Source organism: Scyliorhinus torazame, chromosome 21, assembly GCF_047496885.1.
Source record: "Scyliorhinus torazame isolate Kashiwa2021f chromosome 21, sScyTor2.1, whole genome shotgun sequence".
NCBI classification, from domain to species: Eukaryota; Metazoa; Chordata; class Chondrichthyes; order Carcharhiniformes; family Scyliorhinidae; genus Scyliorhinus; species Scyliorhinus torazame.
In genome coordinates this window covers 112,022,677-112,041,193 of record NC_092727.1, presented here as the reverse complement: position 1 = coordinate 112,041,193, position 18,517 = coordinate 112,022,677, and the positions used below count along the sequence as shown (strand labels likewise).

The 18,517-nt window shown below is 48.0% G+C and overlaps 1 protein-coding gene across 4 annotated transcripts in view; it reads left to right on the top strand.

Moving 5' to 3' along the window:
- Window positions 1-18,517, top strand: part of nbr1a (NBR1 autophagy cargo receptor a) — a 73,438-nt gene that overhangs the window by 47,864 nt on the left and 7,057 nt on the right. For all 4 annotated transcript variants that reach the window (XM_072487272.1, XM_072487273.1, XM_072487271.1 and 1 more), the window contains 5 exons: window positions 4,352-4,495; window positions 5,886-6,243; window positions 7,199-7,305; window positions 7,989-8,061; window positions 11,664-11,763. In XM_072487272.1, the coding sequence (XP_072343373.1) occupies window positions 4,352-4,495; window positions 5,886-6,243; window positions 7,199-7,305; window positions 7,989-8,061; window positions 11,664-11,763 (782 nt within the window). The remainder of the gene's footprint in view (window positions 1-4,351; window positions 4,496-5,885; window positions 6,244-7,198; window positions 7,306-7,988; window positions 8,062-11,663; window positions 11,764-18,517) is intronic.

The following is an 18,517-nucleotide window of genomic DNA, read 5'->3' as shown; positions in this document are numbered from 1 at the left end:
TCCATACCAGTCCTCCGGGACATCACCTGAAGACAGTGAGGATCCACACTCCACCATCCCAGAGACATTCACCTCGGTTGGGCACTTGAGTGAAGAGGCTCCTGGAACACCCTCTGGTGTGCAGCACACAGCTGTTCCAGCGCATAAGGTGGAGGTAGGACCTCCTGAGGAGGTGGATTGTCGGAGAGTGGGCAGATCCCAGAGCCTAGCTGCTGTCCATAGGATTTAGGGCTTCTGGAATGGACAGCACCATCTATAGTGGAGATGCAGTCGCAGAGCCAGGGACTGCATGAAGGGTCGTCGGCGAGCATCCAGAACCTACAGCTGCAGTTGGAAGAGTCCAACCGCGTGCAGGAACAGGAGGGTTGTCGGCAAGCATCCAGAACCTGCTGGTGCAGTTGGAGGAGTCCAACCGCGTGCGGGAATAGGAGGTGGTGCTGGCCATGCTTGCCACCCAGGCCAATACCCTGTGGGTGACGTCTGCGTTGGAGGCATTGAGAGGCGAGGGTTTGGCTGTGGATTGGCATGTCCAAGGCCTGTGGCATTCTGTGCAGGCGCTGGCCTCGGCCCAGGACAGGGCTGCCATCTCGTAGGCAGCCATGTGCTACAGTCACTCGGATATTGCAGCAGCGCTCCTGAACATGGCCCTGTCACAGCAGGCCATGGCTGTAAATGTGGGCGGCATTGCCCAGGCGCTGGTCGACGTGGTGCAAAGAGGGAGGTTGCCTAACCCCAGAGGGAAATAGCGCAGTCACTGGCTGATGAGACACAGACTCAGAAGGTGGTGGCACAGTCACAGAGTGATGTCGTGCGTCATAGATGGCGATGGTCCACTCTCTGTGCTCCATGGTCGCTAGCATGCAGACCCTGATCTAGACCAGAGCGGGCCTCCAGGACTGGCAGCGCCAGGTGGCAGAAGAGCCTCAGGATAGCTCCGCTTGCACCTCTGTCCCATGGAGTAGCCCGGGAGCCATTGGGAACCCCGAGGATGGAGGAGGTGATGGGGTCCGTGCTGTTACACCTGTAGGAGAGGTGCTAGGACACCGCAGCACTTTGCACTCCTCTTTCACCCCCCTCCCCCTCCTCCTGTCCCTGGGGCACCTGGTTGGCAGCAAGCAGAACCAGGTCACAGGGCGGGAATCACAGCAGGCTGTCTTCACTCCTGATGTACCATCTGGGGATCCACCTAGATGTAGCGTTTGGGCCCATAAGGCCAGAAAATTACACACCAGTTAAATTGGCACAGAAGCAGTGCACAGTTTAGTTACAGGGGCTGGGGCACATATCTGTATATGTTTGTGCACATTAAACACCTGTTAACACTGTTACAACCTGCCTCAGTGCTCTGTCAGATGGGTCTGAGGGGTGGGCTGGTCTGGGCGGGCCAGAGAGGGGGATGGAGGGGGGCAGATGGACGGACATTGTTGGTGGGCTGGTCTTCTTTCTGACCCCCCCCACATACACGTATGGTTGGTGAGCCTGGAGGTGATCGGAGTGTCCCGTGCGCGTTGGCCCTGGCGCGCACGTTGTGCGGCCTCCATGCTGCAGGCTGCCACAATGCAGGTAACCCTCTCAGCATCATACTGGAGGGCCCCTCCAGAGCGGCCCAGTTCACTGCATCTTCAGGATGCCAAACACTGTTCGATCACGCCCCTTGTCGTTGCATGGGTGTCGTTGGGGTCTCTGCATCGGTATGTGGCCTCCAGATAGGCGCCATCAACCACTACCGCAGTGGATAACCCCTGTCGCCTCAGGAGCCAACGCCCTGGGTGGGGGGGGTGGGTGTCAAACATATCAGGAATCTTCGAGTACGTCAGGCAAGATGCGCAGCTGATGGTCACACATCAACTGCACGTTCATCGAGTGGAAACCCTTTTGGTTTGTGTAGACGGTCTGTCATCTGCAGGTGATTGTAGGGGGACATGCATCCCGTGAGCACCCCTGGACCCGGGACATGTCAGCAATGGAAGCGCTCCCCGCTGTCTGGGAATCCTGGTGGGCTTGGTCCAGATCGATGCAACGGATGTATTGTGTTGACCAGGCATGGAGCTATAAGATCCCAGGCAGGTCCCGATTCGGCACCTGGAAGGACCCCGTGGCAGTCAAGTTCAATGCGACTCACCTTACGGCCACTGCGAGCAGGTGTCCTCCATTCCCCCGCAGTGCCAGGTGCACCATGATCTGGCAGATACGTTGCACTGTCTCCCTACTCAGCTGGAGTCTTTGATGGCATCCCCGGCCCGGCAGGTCCTCGAATGATGGGTGCTGCTGATCCATAAAAGGCCTCATGTGGTGCCTCCTTTGCACCTCCTCATCCTCGGCCTGTTGGGCGGCTGGCTCGCCATCCTGGGTGGCTGCCTCCTGTTCCTCTGGGGCAGGCTCTACTGCTGCATGCTCATCCACTGATACAGCTTCCTCCTCCACCTCGAGCAACTCCAGCTTGTACAGCCACAATGCATCCCCCAGCGCTGAGGCGATTTGCAGGAAGGCCAGCATTGCTGGTTGAATTCCAACATCCGTTGTCTGCAGGGGGTGAAAGGCCGACATGTTAGCATGGTGTGTATCCCCATGCCCAACCAGGTCCAACGGCATACCCGGTGACCCCGGTTGGCATTGTGTGCCCCAGTCCCGCCTCCTCCCCCATCCCCACACCCCTGGCCCCGTCAGTGCCCGGTATCGTGGGGTTTCTGACCTAGGCGCCTGTCCCTGCTGCCAGGGGTACATTCGGCTGGTGCCACCCTTTCCAGTGGTACACTGCATGGCCCTGTCCAGCACTCCCTTGGGGCTAGTGTGGATGTTGCCCTTAAGATGGCTGTGTGATACCCGGTGGGAGGTGCGGGGGAAGAGAAGAAAGAGAGATAACCCAGACGGCTGGTATCATTGCAAAACCAGTGGCCAAGGTGGGTGGTCAGTGGGATACGCAGCAAGATGTCTGCCTTGCAAACTGCAGCAATTGTGGTCCATGCCTGGGCACATGCCAGCCTCGTGCAGGGTGGGGGGGGTGGGGTAGTGCTCAACCCGGCCGCATGGCCTATTCCCCTGTCAGCCATCCTGGCTAGTATCAGGACCATAAGTACGCGATTGCGCCTCTCCATGTCCTACCTCCTCTCTTTCCCTCGTCAGCCGCGACACCAGTTTCACGGTTTTTAAAAGCACACGTGATCTTCGCCATGGGAATTCAGGCCATCGTAGGCCAGGTGAATACGGGGCTGGGCCCGCTAATGATATGCAAAGGGTGTTCACTGTATTTGCGTTCTGCAACGCATTGACGCCACTGTCGAGGCAACGGAGAATTTCAACTTGGTGTGAAATTGGTGGCCACTGCGAATTTGGCACCAGAGCCGATTCTTTGCCCAATCGCGTTTCTCAATTTTGGCGTCGGCCGACAGAGAACCCCGCCCCAGATTTGACCATTTCAGCACTCTTACTGTGTACACTGAAGTTCAACTAAGGTCTTTTTGCAGTTGTACATGTTATTTTTTTTGACATATTTGTAATTTTTAAAAACCATTTTTTACAGTAATAACAATCTTTATTAGTGTCACAAATGAGATTACATTAACACTGCAATGAAGTTACTGTGAAAATCCCCTAGTTGCCACTATCCAGCGCCTGTTCGGGTACAATGAGGGAGAATTCAGAATGTCCAATTTACCTAGCAGTACATCTTTTGGGACTTGTGCGAGGCACCCGGAGGAAACCCACGCTGACACAGGAAGAACATGCAGACTCCCCACAGACAGTGACCCAAGCTGGGAATCGAACCTGGGACTCTGCCGCCGTGACACAACAGTGCTAACCACTGTGCTACTGTACCGCCCATTATATTTTACATTAAATTAGCAATTTTTATTTCCAGAGTAAACTCTTGTTCCATACAGTATTGAATTATCTCAATGTATACTTAATCATTTATCTAATTAGTGAATACAATGTGGCATTTGAAATATAAAAATGGAGAGCAGTTGTTTCCAATAATAGTGGAGGATGAATAATATTCAGCTCTTTGAATTTACTAGAATTTTGTTTGAGTTTTTGACAAAAAGGGCAAATTAAAATACAATCAATAATGGGATGTGTTTGGGTTGACGTTGGAAAGTTTAGAACTGTGCCTCCATATGACATAAATAGTCCTCAACTTCATAAATACATAACCCTTCAATAATTAAAAAAAGTCAAAATTGCAGCTAATACCATCATTGCGTTCTGATTTTGTTTGTTGCTCTGGTAATAGAGGTACACTAAAAAGGGAATAAAGTACTTTGATAACTTATTCACCCCCAACGATGCATATAAATTATCCTTATGTCCTTTAGCCAAGCTGTTAATCATATATGTTTTATTTTAACAGGCATCGCCCAAGGTTTACAAGAAACTAGTTGCTCTGATGTTGGCATCAAAGAAGGAAAACCTGGTAGAACCATTGTGACCACAGCTCCTGCTTCTAGACAGACCGAGAAGCCTTGCACAGAAGATGAGGAGCTGCAAGGGAAAGGTAACTCAACAAAGGGGCAGGAGTAGGTCACTTAGCCTCTCGAGCATGTTCCGCCACCATTCAACAAGGCCATAGCTGATCAGTCTCCTAACTCTTTGTCCCATACCCCTTAACCCCTCAATACAGACACTTATCAATCTTAAGATTTAAAATTAACAGTTTCCCTTGACTGGAAGTGCCGAATATGCAATTTCTCACTTACTTATAATTTATTTTAAAATTATTATTTATACAGCTTTTTCCACCTGTTTTTTTGCAACTATTCCATTTAATTCAACTATTACTGCAGTAAGAGACTCTACATATTTATTGTGGAAAATCCTCAGAATAAATATTAGGAAGTTTAAAAATTAAGTTAAACAATTACACTTTCTAAAGGGCAAGGCAAAAGAGGTTTTTTAAATTCAGTCATGGGATATGGGCATTTCTTGCTGGGCAGCATTTGTTAACCATCCCCTTAATTGCCCTTGAATTCAATGTCTTGCTAGGCCATATCAGAGAGCGTTTTAAGAGTCAACCACATTGTTGTGGGTCTGGAGCCACGTGTCGGCCAGACTGGGTAAGGATGGCAGATTTTGTTCCCGAAAGGACATTTAGTGAATCACATGAGTTTTTACGACGATCGGCAATGGTTTCATGGTCGACACGTGACTCCAAACCCACAATTCTAGATTTTATTGAATTCAAATTTCACCAAGTGCCGTGGTGGGATTTGAATCCGGGTCCCCAGAGCATTCCCTTGGGTCTCTGGATTAGTCCAGTACCACCACCTCCCCAGTCTCTGTCAGAAAAATATGGCAACTAATAGAAAATATCACACTAACATCTTTATTTCAAAAATCATACGGTTGCAGTTGAGTTCTGATGTATTTAATGTCATTCTTATTATCTTTTTAACTGTCTTTTGCAAGCGCAATGACCAAAACTGTTAAGTAAAACCAAATATATCACCAGTATTTTGTGGAGAATCAGGAATAAATCCTTGAATTTCATACATGCCACTCTTAATAATAATAATAATAATAATAATAATAATAATTGCTTATTGTCACAAGTAGGCTTCAATGAAGTTACTGTGAAAAGCCCCTAGTTGCCACATTCCGGCACCTGTTCGGGGAGGCCGGTACGGGAATTGAACCGTTTTACAAGTCAGCTGTTTAGCCCCTGTGCTAAACCAGCCTCGGCAAACTTGGAAATATTACCTTTGGTTCCTTCATCTAAAGCACTTATCACAGCAGCACCTCACTAGTCACCGACTGCAACTCCAAAAATGACCCATTTATTCTTCCCCTCTGTTTCCCTTTTTGAGATTCATTATTAAGTGGAATTGAAATTGATGATAAAATTGACATTTTTGATAAATGAACTCTTGTTTGCTTCTGACTTGCAGATAATCTTGAAACTGATGTGTCTGATAGTTCCAGTATAAACTTTGAAGAAGAAAAATATGAAATACAAAGTCAAGTGTCTTCAGACTGTTCAGAGGACTACATTATCATCCTACCCGAGTGTTTTGATACTAGTCGTCCATTGGGAGAATCTGTGTGCAGTTCATCTTTTTCCCAACCTGAAGAAATGGAGGATGAGATAGAAGTGGTATCAGATGCAGAGGTCACTGAGAGTGAAAATGTAGTTGATGAAAGCAGGCCTCAGTTGCAAAACATTAATGATATGTTGTGTACATCTCAGACACTGGATATGGAGCCCCTTAAACCAGAGGTGCTCTTTGCTCCTTTGCATCACCAAAGGTAATATTATTCAGTAGCCCATGCTCTGCACTTTTGGTTCAAAATAACTATTCTGTAAATTATATTAATGATTACTTAAATGTATAAGTTGATAGCATTCCATCTCCACATCAAATACTATTGTTTGATCTTCTGTGCTTATGATGTTTTTGCAAACTCAGTTTTGAAATTCATTGAAGTCTCAATACACATGATTTCAATGATTACCAAAGTGTTTCAGAACAACCATTCATAAAGCCTTTATTGGCGCCCTAATGGCTTAAACTAAACATCCTGGGCTGGATTCTCCGCCGGCGGGATGCTCCGTTTTGCCGGCAGCCTGGGAATTTCCCGATGGCGTGGGACTGTCCCACATTGGGAAACCCCATTGACCAGCCGGTGTAACGGAGCATCCCGCCGGCGTGCTGAAACAGAAATGTGGCATGGCGGGGCGGAGAATGCAGCCCCCGTCTCTGAATAAAGGAAGTTTCCCCCATAAATCCAGTCAGTGTTGAATTGTCCAATTGTTCTTCATACTCCTGGGTTAGAAACAAACACATTTGAGTGTTCTCGTTCTTATTGATATCAAATGGCTAATTGTGGCAATGCGGATAGGAGATAAAATCGGTCAGATTATATTGTGTTCACATAATTCAAATAACCTCCATACGTGGAAACCCATATACGAATAATGTTCCCAAGGTACCCAATCCAGTAATCTCGGCATGCAAGAGGTTAGAAGAAACAAATGGATGTCAATTGAGTTTGCATTTCTTTATTTAAATGAGGGCTCATCGTGAAGACCTGTGGAAGATCTTCAAACCCCAGCCTTGCCTGGTTTTCTCCACATCCTTAGGATAATGTTGCGGGGGGGGGGAAAGGTGTTTGTCCTGAGTTTATAATTTGGCACAGTGATATATTAAAGTCACTCATGGGCAGTAAAATTTTAATTTATTTTCCTGGTCTGTTGTTAAAGGAGTGGTGGCTCAACTCTAAATTCACACGACATTCATTCTGATGCCTCGGAAATGGCTAATGTCGAGAATCCTACAGTTAGATCACCTGTTCGTCAAGAAAACAATGGTAATAAATATATCACCATTTAAAAATATTTTTTCAGTTACTTTATTGCTGTATCTTTTCATCATGCTTTACGCCAATGGCTCTTTCAGTTTCTTTGATTCCAGTTTTCAGTTAGAGAATAGTTGTTCTACTGCAGTGGAGTTTTTAGTTCGTGCTGCAAGTTTAAAGATAATTATTCAAATTGATTTGGATTGAAAGAAAAAGCATGAATCGTGGAAACCTCATTATAAACAAAAGGGATTATTTTGATCAAGGGATGAAAGGATGGACTAAGTGAGTGCGGTGTTAATAAGGCACACCTCTTTGATAGTTTGATCTGATTTTGTTTCTTATTGCTGATTACAAAATTTGAGCTTCTATAACAGAGACATCTGTAGGTTTAGCACTCAAATGCTGGCTAATCATGATTTTCGTGGATCAGTGTACATGGGTTCCGAAAATGCACTTGGAGCGACGATGTGTAGTGTGCTTGCTGTTCTCTTTCACCAGCTGTCTGGATTGATTGTACAATTGGGATGCAGCTGTCAGCTGCTGTTTGTAACAAATGCATGATTAGTTAAAGCTCCCAACATATGTGAGATTTTCTGATGTTGCAATGGAGAAAACATTTTTTCATTTTCCAGTCATAAACCTTTTATTGCCTTTACTCATGATGACTTAATTGCTGTACTATTTGTTTTCAGTGTCTACACATTTGGAGATAGATTGTGCAGAACCACCGAACACCATAAATACTAGACAGTGCCCACATTTAAGGTGATGCACCATTTACTATGCAAACTTTCTATTCAAAATATGCTTTTGTAATATACGAGTAGCTGCTTGTTTTGGTAGAACTGAAAACGTTCAAGATGGAAGTATACGTATGTATTTTACCTAGCCAAATGTTGTAGTTTTGGTGATAACCTCTATACAAGTTCCATTATGCAAACCAGCAGAAATACTCAGTATTAGCCTTGGCTCAATTGTTTCTCACTTTTGAGCAAGAAGATGGTAGGCATAACGTTCCAATCCAATAGTTTAAGCACAAAATTTAGGCTGACATATTACTCCACGCAGAGATGTCACCTTTCAAACAAAATGTTCATGTGAAACTCTACCCGTCGCCTCGCATGAATATAAAAGGTCCAAAACCACGTTATGAAGAACAGCAGGTGAGTTCACTAACCAATGCCACTAAACTGAATATCTGCTCATTTATGTCATTGCTGTGTGTTGAAACTGGCTGCTGCATTTTCATATATAAGTAACTACATTTCCAAATTAATGAAATATTATGACCTATGAAGTCTTTTGGGACATCTTGGGCATGTAAGATCCACCATATGAATACAAATTATTTATCTGCTTTAAAGACAAATAGAAGACAAAATTGGCAACCCTTTCTTCCGTTGCTCAATTGAGCTGAGGTAGCTGGAGCAATAATCTCTCCATATCAGGGGTCAAATCAGCCATAGTTCCTGGTTACCTTCCAGAAGTCCCTGTGTTGACTAGAGACGGCAGGATTGGGTTCAGTTATGATGCTTCTGTTGCTGAACAGTCTTCCCAACATTCATCGTCTGGCCTCGTATGTGAAATGGCCGTTTGGGAACAACACACTGGAAAGCAAAAATATAGTGGAGCCTGTGGGACTGTTGCGCCTTTACAGCATTTAAGTAGGAAAAGGGTGATAAAAGGAGAAGTAGGGCCGATTAGGAATCAAAAGGTGGATTTGTGCATGGAGGCAGACATATCTCTCTTACAAGGAAAAAGATGCCATCCAGGCCATGGTGAAAGAGGAGGAAATTGAGTTACTCGAAGGATTTTAAATTGTTAATGAAGAGATGATGGATAGGCTGTCTGTACTTGAAGAGTCAGTAAGGCACCTGGAACAGATGAGATGCATCCAAGAGTACTGAAGGATGTGAGTGGGGAAACTGTGGAGGCACTGGCTATAGCTTTTCAGTGTGCCTTAGACTCAAGGGTGGTGCCAGAGGACTGGAAAGCTGCAAATGTTACACACTTGTTCAAAAAAAGATTTAGTCCAGCAACTACAGTCAGTCAGTTTAACTTCGATGGGAGGAAATCTTCCAGAAACAATAATTCAGGGCAAAATTAATAGTCACATTTCCAAATGCAGGGTAATGGAAAAAAAAACGGCAGCACGGCGGCGCAGTGGTTAGCATTGCTGCCTCACGGCGTCGTGATCCCAGGTTCGATCCCGGCTCTGGGTCACTGTCCGTGTGGAGTTTGCATATTCTCCCCGTGTTTGCATGGGTTTCGCCCCCACAACCCAAAGATGTGCAGGCTAGGTGGACTGGTCACGTTAAATTGCCCCTTAATTGGAAAAGATAATTGGGTAGTTTAAAATCTTTTTAAAAAAGAATTAAGAAAAACCAGCATGGATTTCTGAAGGGAAAATTGTGTATAACTAACTTGCTGGACATGTTTAAAGAGGTACAAAGAACAAAGAAAAGTACAGCACAGGAACAGGCCCTTCGGCCCTACGAGCCTGCGCCGACCATACTGCCCGTCTAAACTAAACTTCCGTGGTCCGTATCCCTCTGTGCCCATCCTATTCATGTATTTGTCAAGATGACCCTTAAATGTCACTATCGTCCCTACTTCCACCACCTCTTCCGGCAGCGAGTTCCAGGCACCCACTACCCTCTGTGCAAAAAAACTTACCTCGTACATCTACTCTAAACCTTGCCCCTCACACCTTAAACCGATGTCCCCTAGTAATTGACCCCTCTACCCTGGGAACAAGTCTCTGACTATTCGCTCTGTCTATGCCCCTCATAATTTTGTAGACCTCCATCAGATCGCCCCTCAACATCCTTCATTCCAGTGAGAACAAACTGAGTTTATTCAACCTCTCCCCATAGCTAATGCCCTCCATACCAGGCAACATCCTGGTAAATCTCTTCTGCACACTCTCTAAAGCCTCCACATCCTTCTGGTAGTGTGGTGACCAGAACTGAACACTACTCCAAGTGTGGCCTAACTAAGGTTCTATACAGCTGCAACATGACTTGCCAATTTTTATCCTCAGAGCCGTAGTGGCCCTATTTCCTAGTTCTTCCCTCAATCTTTTCACCTTCTGACCTATTGCTCCGGTACCCACCCCCCTGCCATACTAGTAACAGCAGGTTGATGAGGGTAATGCTGTATAGATGAACTTCCAAAAGACATTTGATACAGTGCTGCACAACAGACTTGTGAGCAAAGTTATGGCCCATGGAATAAAAGGGAAAGCAGCAGCATGGATACAAAATTGCCTAAGTAATAAGAAACTGTAGTGGTTAATGGGCCTTTTTTCATGCTGGAGTGGGGTTCCCCAGGAGTCCGTATCCGTGCTTTTCCTGATATATATTAATGACCCAGGTCTTGGTGTACAGGGACAAGTTCATGATACAAAACTTGGGAGCATTGTGAACTATGAGGAGGATAGTATAGAACTTCAAAAGCACATAGACAAGCTGGTGGGATGGGCAAAAAAATGGTTGATGGAGTTCAATGCAGAGAAATATGAATTGATTTAGTCGGAAGAACATGGAGTGACAATATAAAATGGCAGGTCCAGTTCTGAAGAGGGTGCAGGAGCAGAGTGAACTGGGTGGATGTGTACATAAGTTAATGAAGGTGGCAGGCAGATTGAGGGCGTTTAATAAAGCACACAGTATCCTCAGCTTTCTTTAAAGGAACACAGAATTCAAGAACATGGTCGTTATGTTGAACTTGGATAAGACCCCCTTAGCTGGGATATTCTTTCCAGTTTTGGATGCTGCACTTTAGAAAAGATATTCATGTATTGGAGGTGCAGGAAAGGTTCACAAAAATTATTCCAGGAATGAGGAATTTCAGTTTGGAAAAGAAATTGAAGAAGTTGGGACAGTTTTTCTTGGAGAAAAGAGATTTAATAGAGGTATTCAAAATCATCAGGGAGCTAGACAGTTGATAGGAAGAAAGCAAAGGGACGGGGTTCTCCATTGAGAGTCCACCTTGCAACCGCTGCCAGCAGAAACCGAGAATTCTGCCAGTGTAAAGGAACAGATAATCAAAGTCAAGAAAGCATATGTGGGGCTTTTGGGGAGAAGGCGGGAGAATGTCACTGAGTTGCTCATTCGGAGAGTTGATGTAGATACTCTGGGCCGAATGGCCTCCTTCTGCACTTTAGTGATTCTGTTATATCTGCCAGGATTCTGCCTCCAGGAGAGATGAACAAAAACTTGGGAGAGGAGAATCCAAGTGTGTTTTTTCGATACTTCAGCGTTGCTTTTTTAAAATTACCCCATCTTGAACTTAATTAGCAGGACTAATCAGAATCGCTTTTCCAAACTGAATGCTGTGTTCTAATTTTCAAAATTTCTTTGTAGACACCATAGTGGCATTGCTGGTGAGCTGGTGAAGGGAGCCCTGTCTGTGGCGGCCTCTGCTTATAAGGCTCTTTTTTCAGGGGACACCAGTGTGACACAGGTATTTTAAAAACATATTTTTTAAATAAAACCATTTGGACACAGTTGTTACCCAGCATGGAATGTTCACAAGATGGTTTTTAGTGCCTTTATGATTAAAGTGATTATTGAACTCATGATGCCAGAAACGAATTAAAATCCATCTCTACTTGCAGGCCAATGCTATATGCAGATCTTTAAAAGACCTCTGATTTGTTTGTGTTAATCATTTGTATTTGGTGCGGTTGCAGTTATTTATAATAATCTTTATTAGTGTCACAAGTAGGCTTACATAAACACTGCAATAAAGTTACAGTGAAAAGCCCCTAGTCGCCACACTACGGTGCCAGTTCGCGTACACTGAGGGAGCATTCAGAATGTCCAAATCACCTAACAAGCACGTCTTTCGGGACTTGTGGGAGGAAACCAGAGCACCCGGAGGAAACTCACGCAGACACGGGAGAGCATGCAGACTCCGCACAGACAGCGACCAAAGCCTGGAATCGAACCCAGGTCCCTGGCGCTGTGAAGCAACAGTGCTAACCACTGTTCTACCATGCAGACCCGTTTTCCCAGTTGATGCGACGCCTCCTTTTGCGAATGAGAAATTCAATAAACTCCTGATAAAGAAGTTTTTTTAAACCAGGGAATGTTTATAGTTTGCTTAGTATTTCTTCATTGATTGCGAATGCTATCTTAATTCAGTGCACTGCGGCTTTTTGGAGTATATATTGCGCCTGCAATTTTTTATGTACTACAGATTTTTAATTCTGACCATCCCTTTGAGAGAATTGTCAAGTGGTAGCTATGCAGTTCCATTTGTGGAATTGATTTGAATGTTTATCTTGGACGGTTGTTATAGACGTAGTAGTGAGCTGATGAATAGCACAAACTAGAGAGCTACTTGCATGCACATTTTAGCCAGAATATGGTATGCATGGGGTGGGAGAAAGACAGATGGAGAGGTGAAGAATATTTTGGCTGAAGCTCCTTTATAATTGTCATGCGTCACCTGATTCATGTTTGTGCTTAAATCAGGAATGTGTAAAGACAAATTATACTACATCCAAAAGAAAGCACTGGTTTATCTCTTAACGATTTGTATTAATTTGACAGAGTTTGATCCTATTGATCCCTTGTATACTCCTTGAATAGACTATGGATTAATTCCAAAATAAGGTTACAGACATTGTGAATAGGGATAAGATTGTGGATGTCTCTGACTGCATTTGACACTGTTCCACAAAATAGGTTGTTATTTAATGTTCAGATGCCTGGAATACTTGGCTGTGCATTCTTTGGGGATAGCAGTTGCTGGTTGTAGATGGCTAGAATACTGGGAAAGCATCTTGAAGGCAGATGAGTTTTAGGATTTGATGTTGGAATCTCTGTTTATCATTTTTTAAAAAATATATATATATTTTATTAAAGTTTTCAAACACGATTTTCCCCCCTTTGCCCCCCCCACCCTCTCTGGGCTGCTGCTGCTGGCTATCTGTTTTCCCCCTAACGTTCCGCTAGATAGTCGAGGAACGGTTGCTACCGCCTGGAGAACCCCTGAGCCGATCCTCTCAGCGCAAACTTCATCCGCTCCAGTTTTATGAACCCTGCCATGTTGTTTATCCAGGACTCCACGCCGGGGGGTTTCGCTTCCTTCCACATGAGTAAAATCCTTCGCCGGGCTACTAGGGATGCAAAGGCCACAATATCGGCCTCTTTCGCCTCCTGCACTCCCGGCTCATCCGCTACCCCAAATATGGCTAACCCCCAGCTTGGCTTGACCCGGACCTTCACCACCTTCGAGATCACTCCCCCCACTCCCCTCCAATACCCCTCCAGTGCCGGACACGACCAAAACATGTGTGTGGTTCGCCGGGCTTCCCCCGCACTTGTCCTCCACTCCGAAGAACCTGCTCAACCTCGCTCCCGTTATGTGTGCTCTATGTAGCACCTTAAATTGGACCAGGCTAAGCCTGGCACACGAGGAAGAGGAATTTACCCTACTTAGGGCATCATCCCACAAACCCTCCTCAATCTCCTCCCCAAGCTCTTCTTCCCATTTTCCTTTCAGTTCTTCTACCAGCTCCTCCCCCTCTTCTCTCAGCTCCCGGTATATTTTGGACACTTTGCCCTCCCCGACCCACCCCCCCGAAAGCACTCTATCCTGGATCCCCTGTGTCGGGAGCAGCGGAAATTCCCTCACCTGTTGTCTCGTGAACGCCCTCACCTGCATATACCTAAAGATATTCCCCGGAGGCAGTTCATACTTTTCCTCTAGCGCTCCCAAGCTCGCAAACGTCCCATCTATAAATAAGTCTCCCACTCTCCTAATTCCTGCCCGGTGCCAGCTCTGGAACCCTCCGTCCAACCTCCCTGGGCAAACCTATGGTTGTTCCTGATCGGGGACCACACTGAGGCTCCAGCACACCCCTCTGTCACCTCCATTGCCCCCAGATACTTAATGTTGCCGCCACCACTGGGTTTGTGGTAAACCTTTTCGGGGCGAGCGGAAGTGGCGCCGTCACCAGCGCTTTTAAGCTCGTTCCTTTACAGGACGCCATCTCCAGCCTTTTCCACGCCACCCCCTCTCCCTCTATCATCCACTTACGGATCATCGCCACATTAGTGGCCCAGTAATAGTCGCCCAAATTCGGCAACGCCAGTCCCCCCCCAGTCCCTGCTACGTTGCAGGAACCCCCTCCTTACCCTCGGGGCCTTCCCTGCTCACACGAAGCTCATGATGCTCCTATCTATTTTCTTGAAAAAGGCCTTCGTGATCAATATAGGGAGACATTGAAAGACAAATAGGAACCTCGGGAGGACCATCATCTTAATCGCCTGCACTCTGCCCGCCAGTGACAGCGGCTGCATATCCCACCTTTTGAAATCCTCTTCCATTTGCTCCACCAGCCGAGTCAGATTGAGTCTGTGTAAGATTCCCCAGCTCCTGGCTATCTGACTCTCCAGGTATCGGAAGTTTTTTTCCACTCTCCTTAGCAGCAGGCCATCTATCCCTCTACTCTGGTCCCCAGGGTGTATCACGAAAAGCTCACTCTTTCCCATGTTAAGCATATATCCTGAGAAATCTCCAAACTCCCTCAATATCTGCATGACCTCTGTCATCCCCCCCACTGGATCCGCCACATACAGCAGTAGGTCATCTGCGTAGAGTGACACTCTATGTTCCTCTCCCCCTCTAACCACCCCTCTCCATTTCCTGGAGTCTCTCAGCGCTATGGCCAGTGGTTCAATTGCCAGCGCGAACAGTAATGGGGACAGCGGGCATCCCTGTCTTGTTCCCCTATGTCGTCAGAAATACTCCGATCTTTGCCGATTTGTGACTACACTTGCCATTGGGGCCCCTAGAGGAGTTTAACCCAGCTGACAAACCCCTCCCCGAACCTCCTCAGCACCTCCCATTGATACTCCCACTCTACCCTATCAAATGCCTTCTCTGCATCCATCGCCGCCACTATCTCTGCCTCCCCCTCTGATGGGGGCATCATTATCACCCCCAAAAGCCGTCGCACGTTGACATTCAATTGTCTCCCCTGTCTGATCTTCGTGCACCACCCCCGGGACACAATCCTCTATCCTCATTGCCAGCACTTTTGTCAACAACTTGGCGTCCACATTCAGAAGCGAGATAGGCCTATAAGACCCGCATTGCAGCGGGTCTTTATCTCGCTTCAGGATTAGTGATATCGTCGCCTCCGACATTGTCGGGGGTAGAGTCCCCCCTTCTCTGGCCTCGTTAAAGGTTCTTACCAGCAGCGGGGCCAACAAGTCCACGTATTTCCTGTAAAATTCCACCGGGAACCCGTCAGGTCCCGGGGCCTTCCCTGCCTGCATGTTCCCCAGCCCTTTGGTCACCTCGTCCACCCCAATTGGCGCCCCCAGGCCTGCCACCTCCTGCTCCTCCACCCTCGGGAACCTTAGTTGGTCCAGAAACTGCTGCATCCCCTCTTTTCCCTCCGGGGGTTGGGACCTATATAACCTCTCATAAAAGGTCTTAAACATCTCATTCACCTTCCCTGCTCTCCGCACCGTAGTTCCCGTTTCATCCCTAACTCCCCCTATTTCCCTCGCCGTTGTCCTCTTAGGAAGCTGGTGGGCCAACAGGCGACTCGCCTTTTCCCCATATTCGTATCTCATCCCCTGTGCCTTCCTCCACTGTGCCTCTGCCTTCCCTGTGGTCAGCAGGTCAAACTCCGTCTGGAGTCTTCGCCTCTCCCTCTCCTTCGTCCGGGGCCTCCGCATATCTTTTATCCACACTCAAGATCTCCCCCAGTAATCTTTCCATCTCTTTGGCCTCTGTTTTCCCCTTGTGAGCCCTGATGGAGATCAACTCTCCCCTGACCACCACCTTCAGTGCTTCCCATACAACCCCCACTTGGACCTCCCCATCATCATTGGCCTCCAGGTACCTTTCGATACATCCCCGCACCCTTCCGCAGACTCCCTCATCCGCCAATAGTCCCACATCCAGTCGCCAGAGTGGACGCTGTTCCCTCTCCTCTCTTAGTTCCAGATCCACCCAGTGCGGGGCATGGTCTGAAACAGCTATGGCCGAGTACTCCGTTCCTTCCACCCTCGAAATCAGTGACCTTCCCAGAACGAAGAAATCTATCCGGGGGTATAACTTACGGACATGGGAGAAAAAGGAGAACTCTTTGGCCAGCGGCATGGCAAATCTCCACGGATCCACTCCCCCCATTTGGTCCATAAACCCCCTAAGCACCTTGGCCACTGCCGGCCTTCTTCCGGTCCTGGATCTAGATCTATCTAACCCTGGGTCTAGCACGGTGTTGAAATCCCACCCCCCATTACCAGGTTTCCTACCTCCAGGTCCGGGATACGTCCCAGCATCCGCTTCATAAATCCCGCATCATCCCAGTTCGGGGCATATACGTTGACCAGCACGACCTCCATTCCCTGCAGTCTGCCACTCACCATCACATACCTGTCCCTGCTGTCCGCTACACTGTTCCTCGCCTCGAACGACACCTGTTTCCCCACCAATATGGCCACCCCTCTATTCTTTGCGTCCAGCCCTGAGTGCAACACCTGTCCCACCCATCCTTTCCTTAACCTAACCTGGTCCGCCACCTTCAGATGCGTCTCTTGAAGCATGGCCACGTCTGCCTTCAGTCCTTTTAAGTGCGCGAACACTCATGCCCTCTTAATCGGCCCATTTAGGCCTCTCGCGTTCCACGTGATCAGCCGGACTGAGGGGCTGCCCGGCCCCCTCCCCTGTCGACTAGCCATCACCCTCTCTGGGCCAGTCCCACGTCCCGGTCCCGCGCACCCACCCGTCCCCCAGGCGGCGCATTCCCGCCTCGACCACCTTTTCTCTTACCAGCTCCCTTTTGATCTCAGCAGCAGCAACCCAGTTGTCCCCCCCCCCCCAGATCCCCATCTAGCATGGTTACTCCCCCATATTGCTTCCGAAAGTCCGCTGACTTCAACTGACCCCGGCTTCTCCCGCTCTCTCCTTGACCCCCCCCCCCCCCGTGTGAGGAACGCCCATCCTCCTTGCACCTATCTTCCCGCCATCATCTCTCTGGCACGGAAAAGAAAAAGAAACCCCGCGCTTTCTAGAACCTTCCCGCCCCCCATGGCGCAGCTCCCCCTACAGCCCCGTTCCCATTCCCCATCCCCTGCCTGTGTCTCTTTTTTCCCCCCCACCCGCGCCCACATTTCTCAGTGTCCCCCCCTCTCCAATTTACACCTCTATACATTAGCATTGTCGTTTCCCCTCCAACATCAGTCCCTCAGTTCTGGTCCAGTTTCTCTTTTTGAATGAAGGTTCATGCTTCTTCCGACGTTTCAAAATAGTAATGTCTATCCTGGTGCGTGACCCGTAATCTCACCGGCTGCAACATCCCGAACTTTACTTTCTTCTTATGCAGCACCTCCTTGGCTCGATTGAAACTCGCCCTCCTTCTCACCACCGCCGCACTCCAGTCCTGATACACTCTTATCACCGCATTCTCCCATCTGCTACTTTCGTACCTTCTTGGCCCATCTCAGAACAACCTCTCTGTCATTGAAGCGGTGAAATCGCACGACCATCGCCCTAGGTGGTTCTCCAGCCTTTGGTCCCCTCGCAGGGACCCAGTGGGCCCCTTCCACTTCCAAGGGGCCCGAGGGGGCCTCAGCTCCCATTAGCGAACGTAGCATCGTGCTCGCATAAGCCCCGCCGTCAGCTCCTTCCACTCCCTCGGGGAGACCCAGGATCCGGAGGTTCTTTCTCTTTGATCTATTTTCCAGGACTTCAATTCTTTCGATGCACTTCTTATGAAGCGCCTCGTGCGTCTGCATTTTGACCACTAGGCCCAGGATCTCGTCCTCGTTGTCAGTTACCTTCTGCTCCACCACACGGAGCTCTATCCCCTGGGCCTTTTGTGTCTCTTTAAGCCCCTCGATTGCCTGTAGCATCGGTGCCAGCACCTCCTTTTTTAGCAGCTCCACACACTGTCTTAAAAATTCATCCTGGTCCAGTCCCCATGTCGCCTGGGCTCCCTCCGACGCCATCTTGTTCCTTTCTTTCCTCTGCCGCTGCCCTCGAGGATCCTCCGTGATCTGGCCGCCGCCGCCGATCTTTTTCTTTCCCACTGGGTGGGACTCCCTGTTGCTTCACCCCACACCGGTTTCGTCGCAAAAAATTTCCCGTTGGGGCTCTTAAAAGAGCCCGAAGGTCCGTCAAAGCTGGAGCCGCCGAAACGTGCGGCTTAGCTGGTCATCGCCGTAACCGGAAGTCCCTGTTTATCATT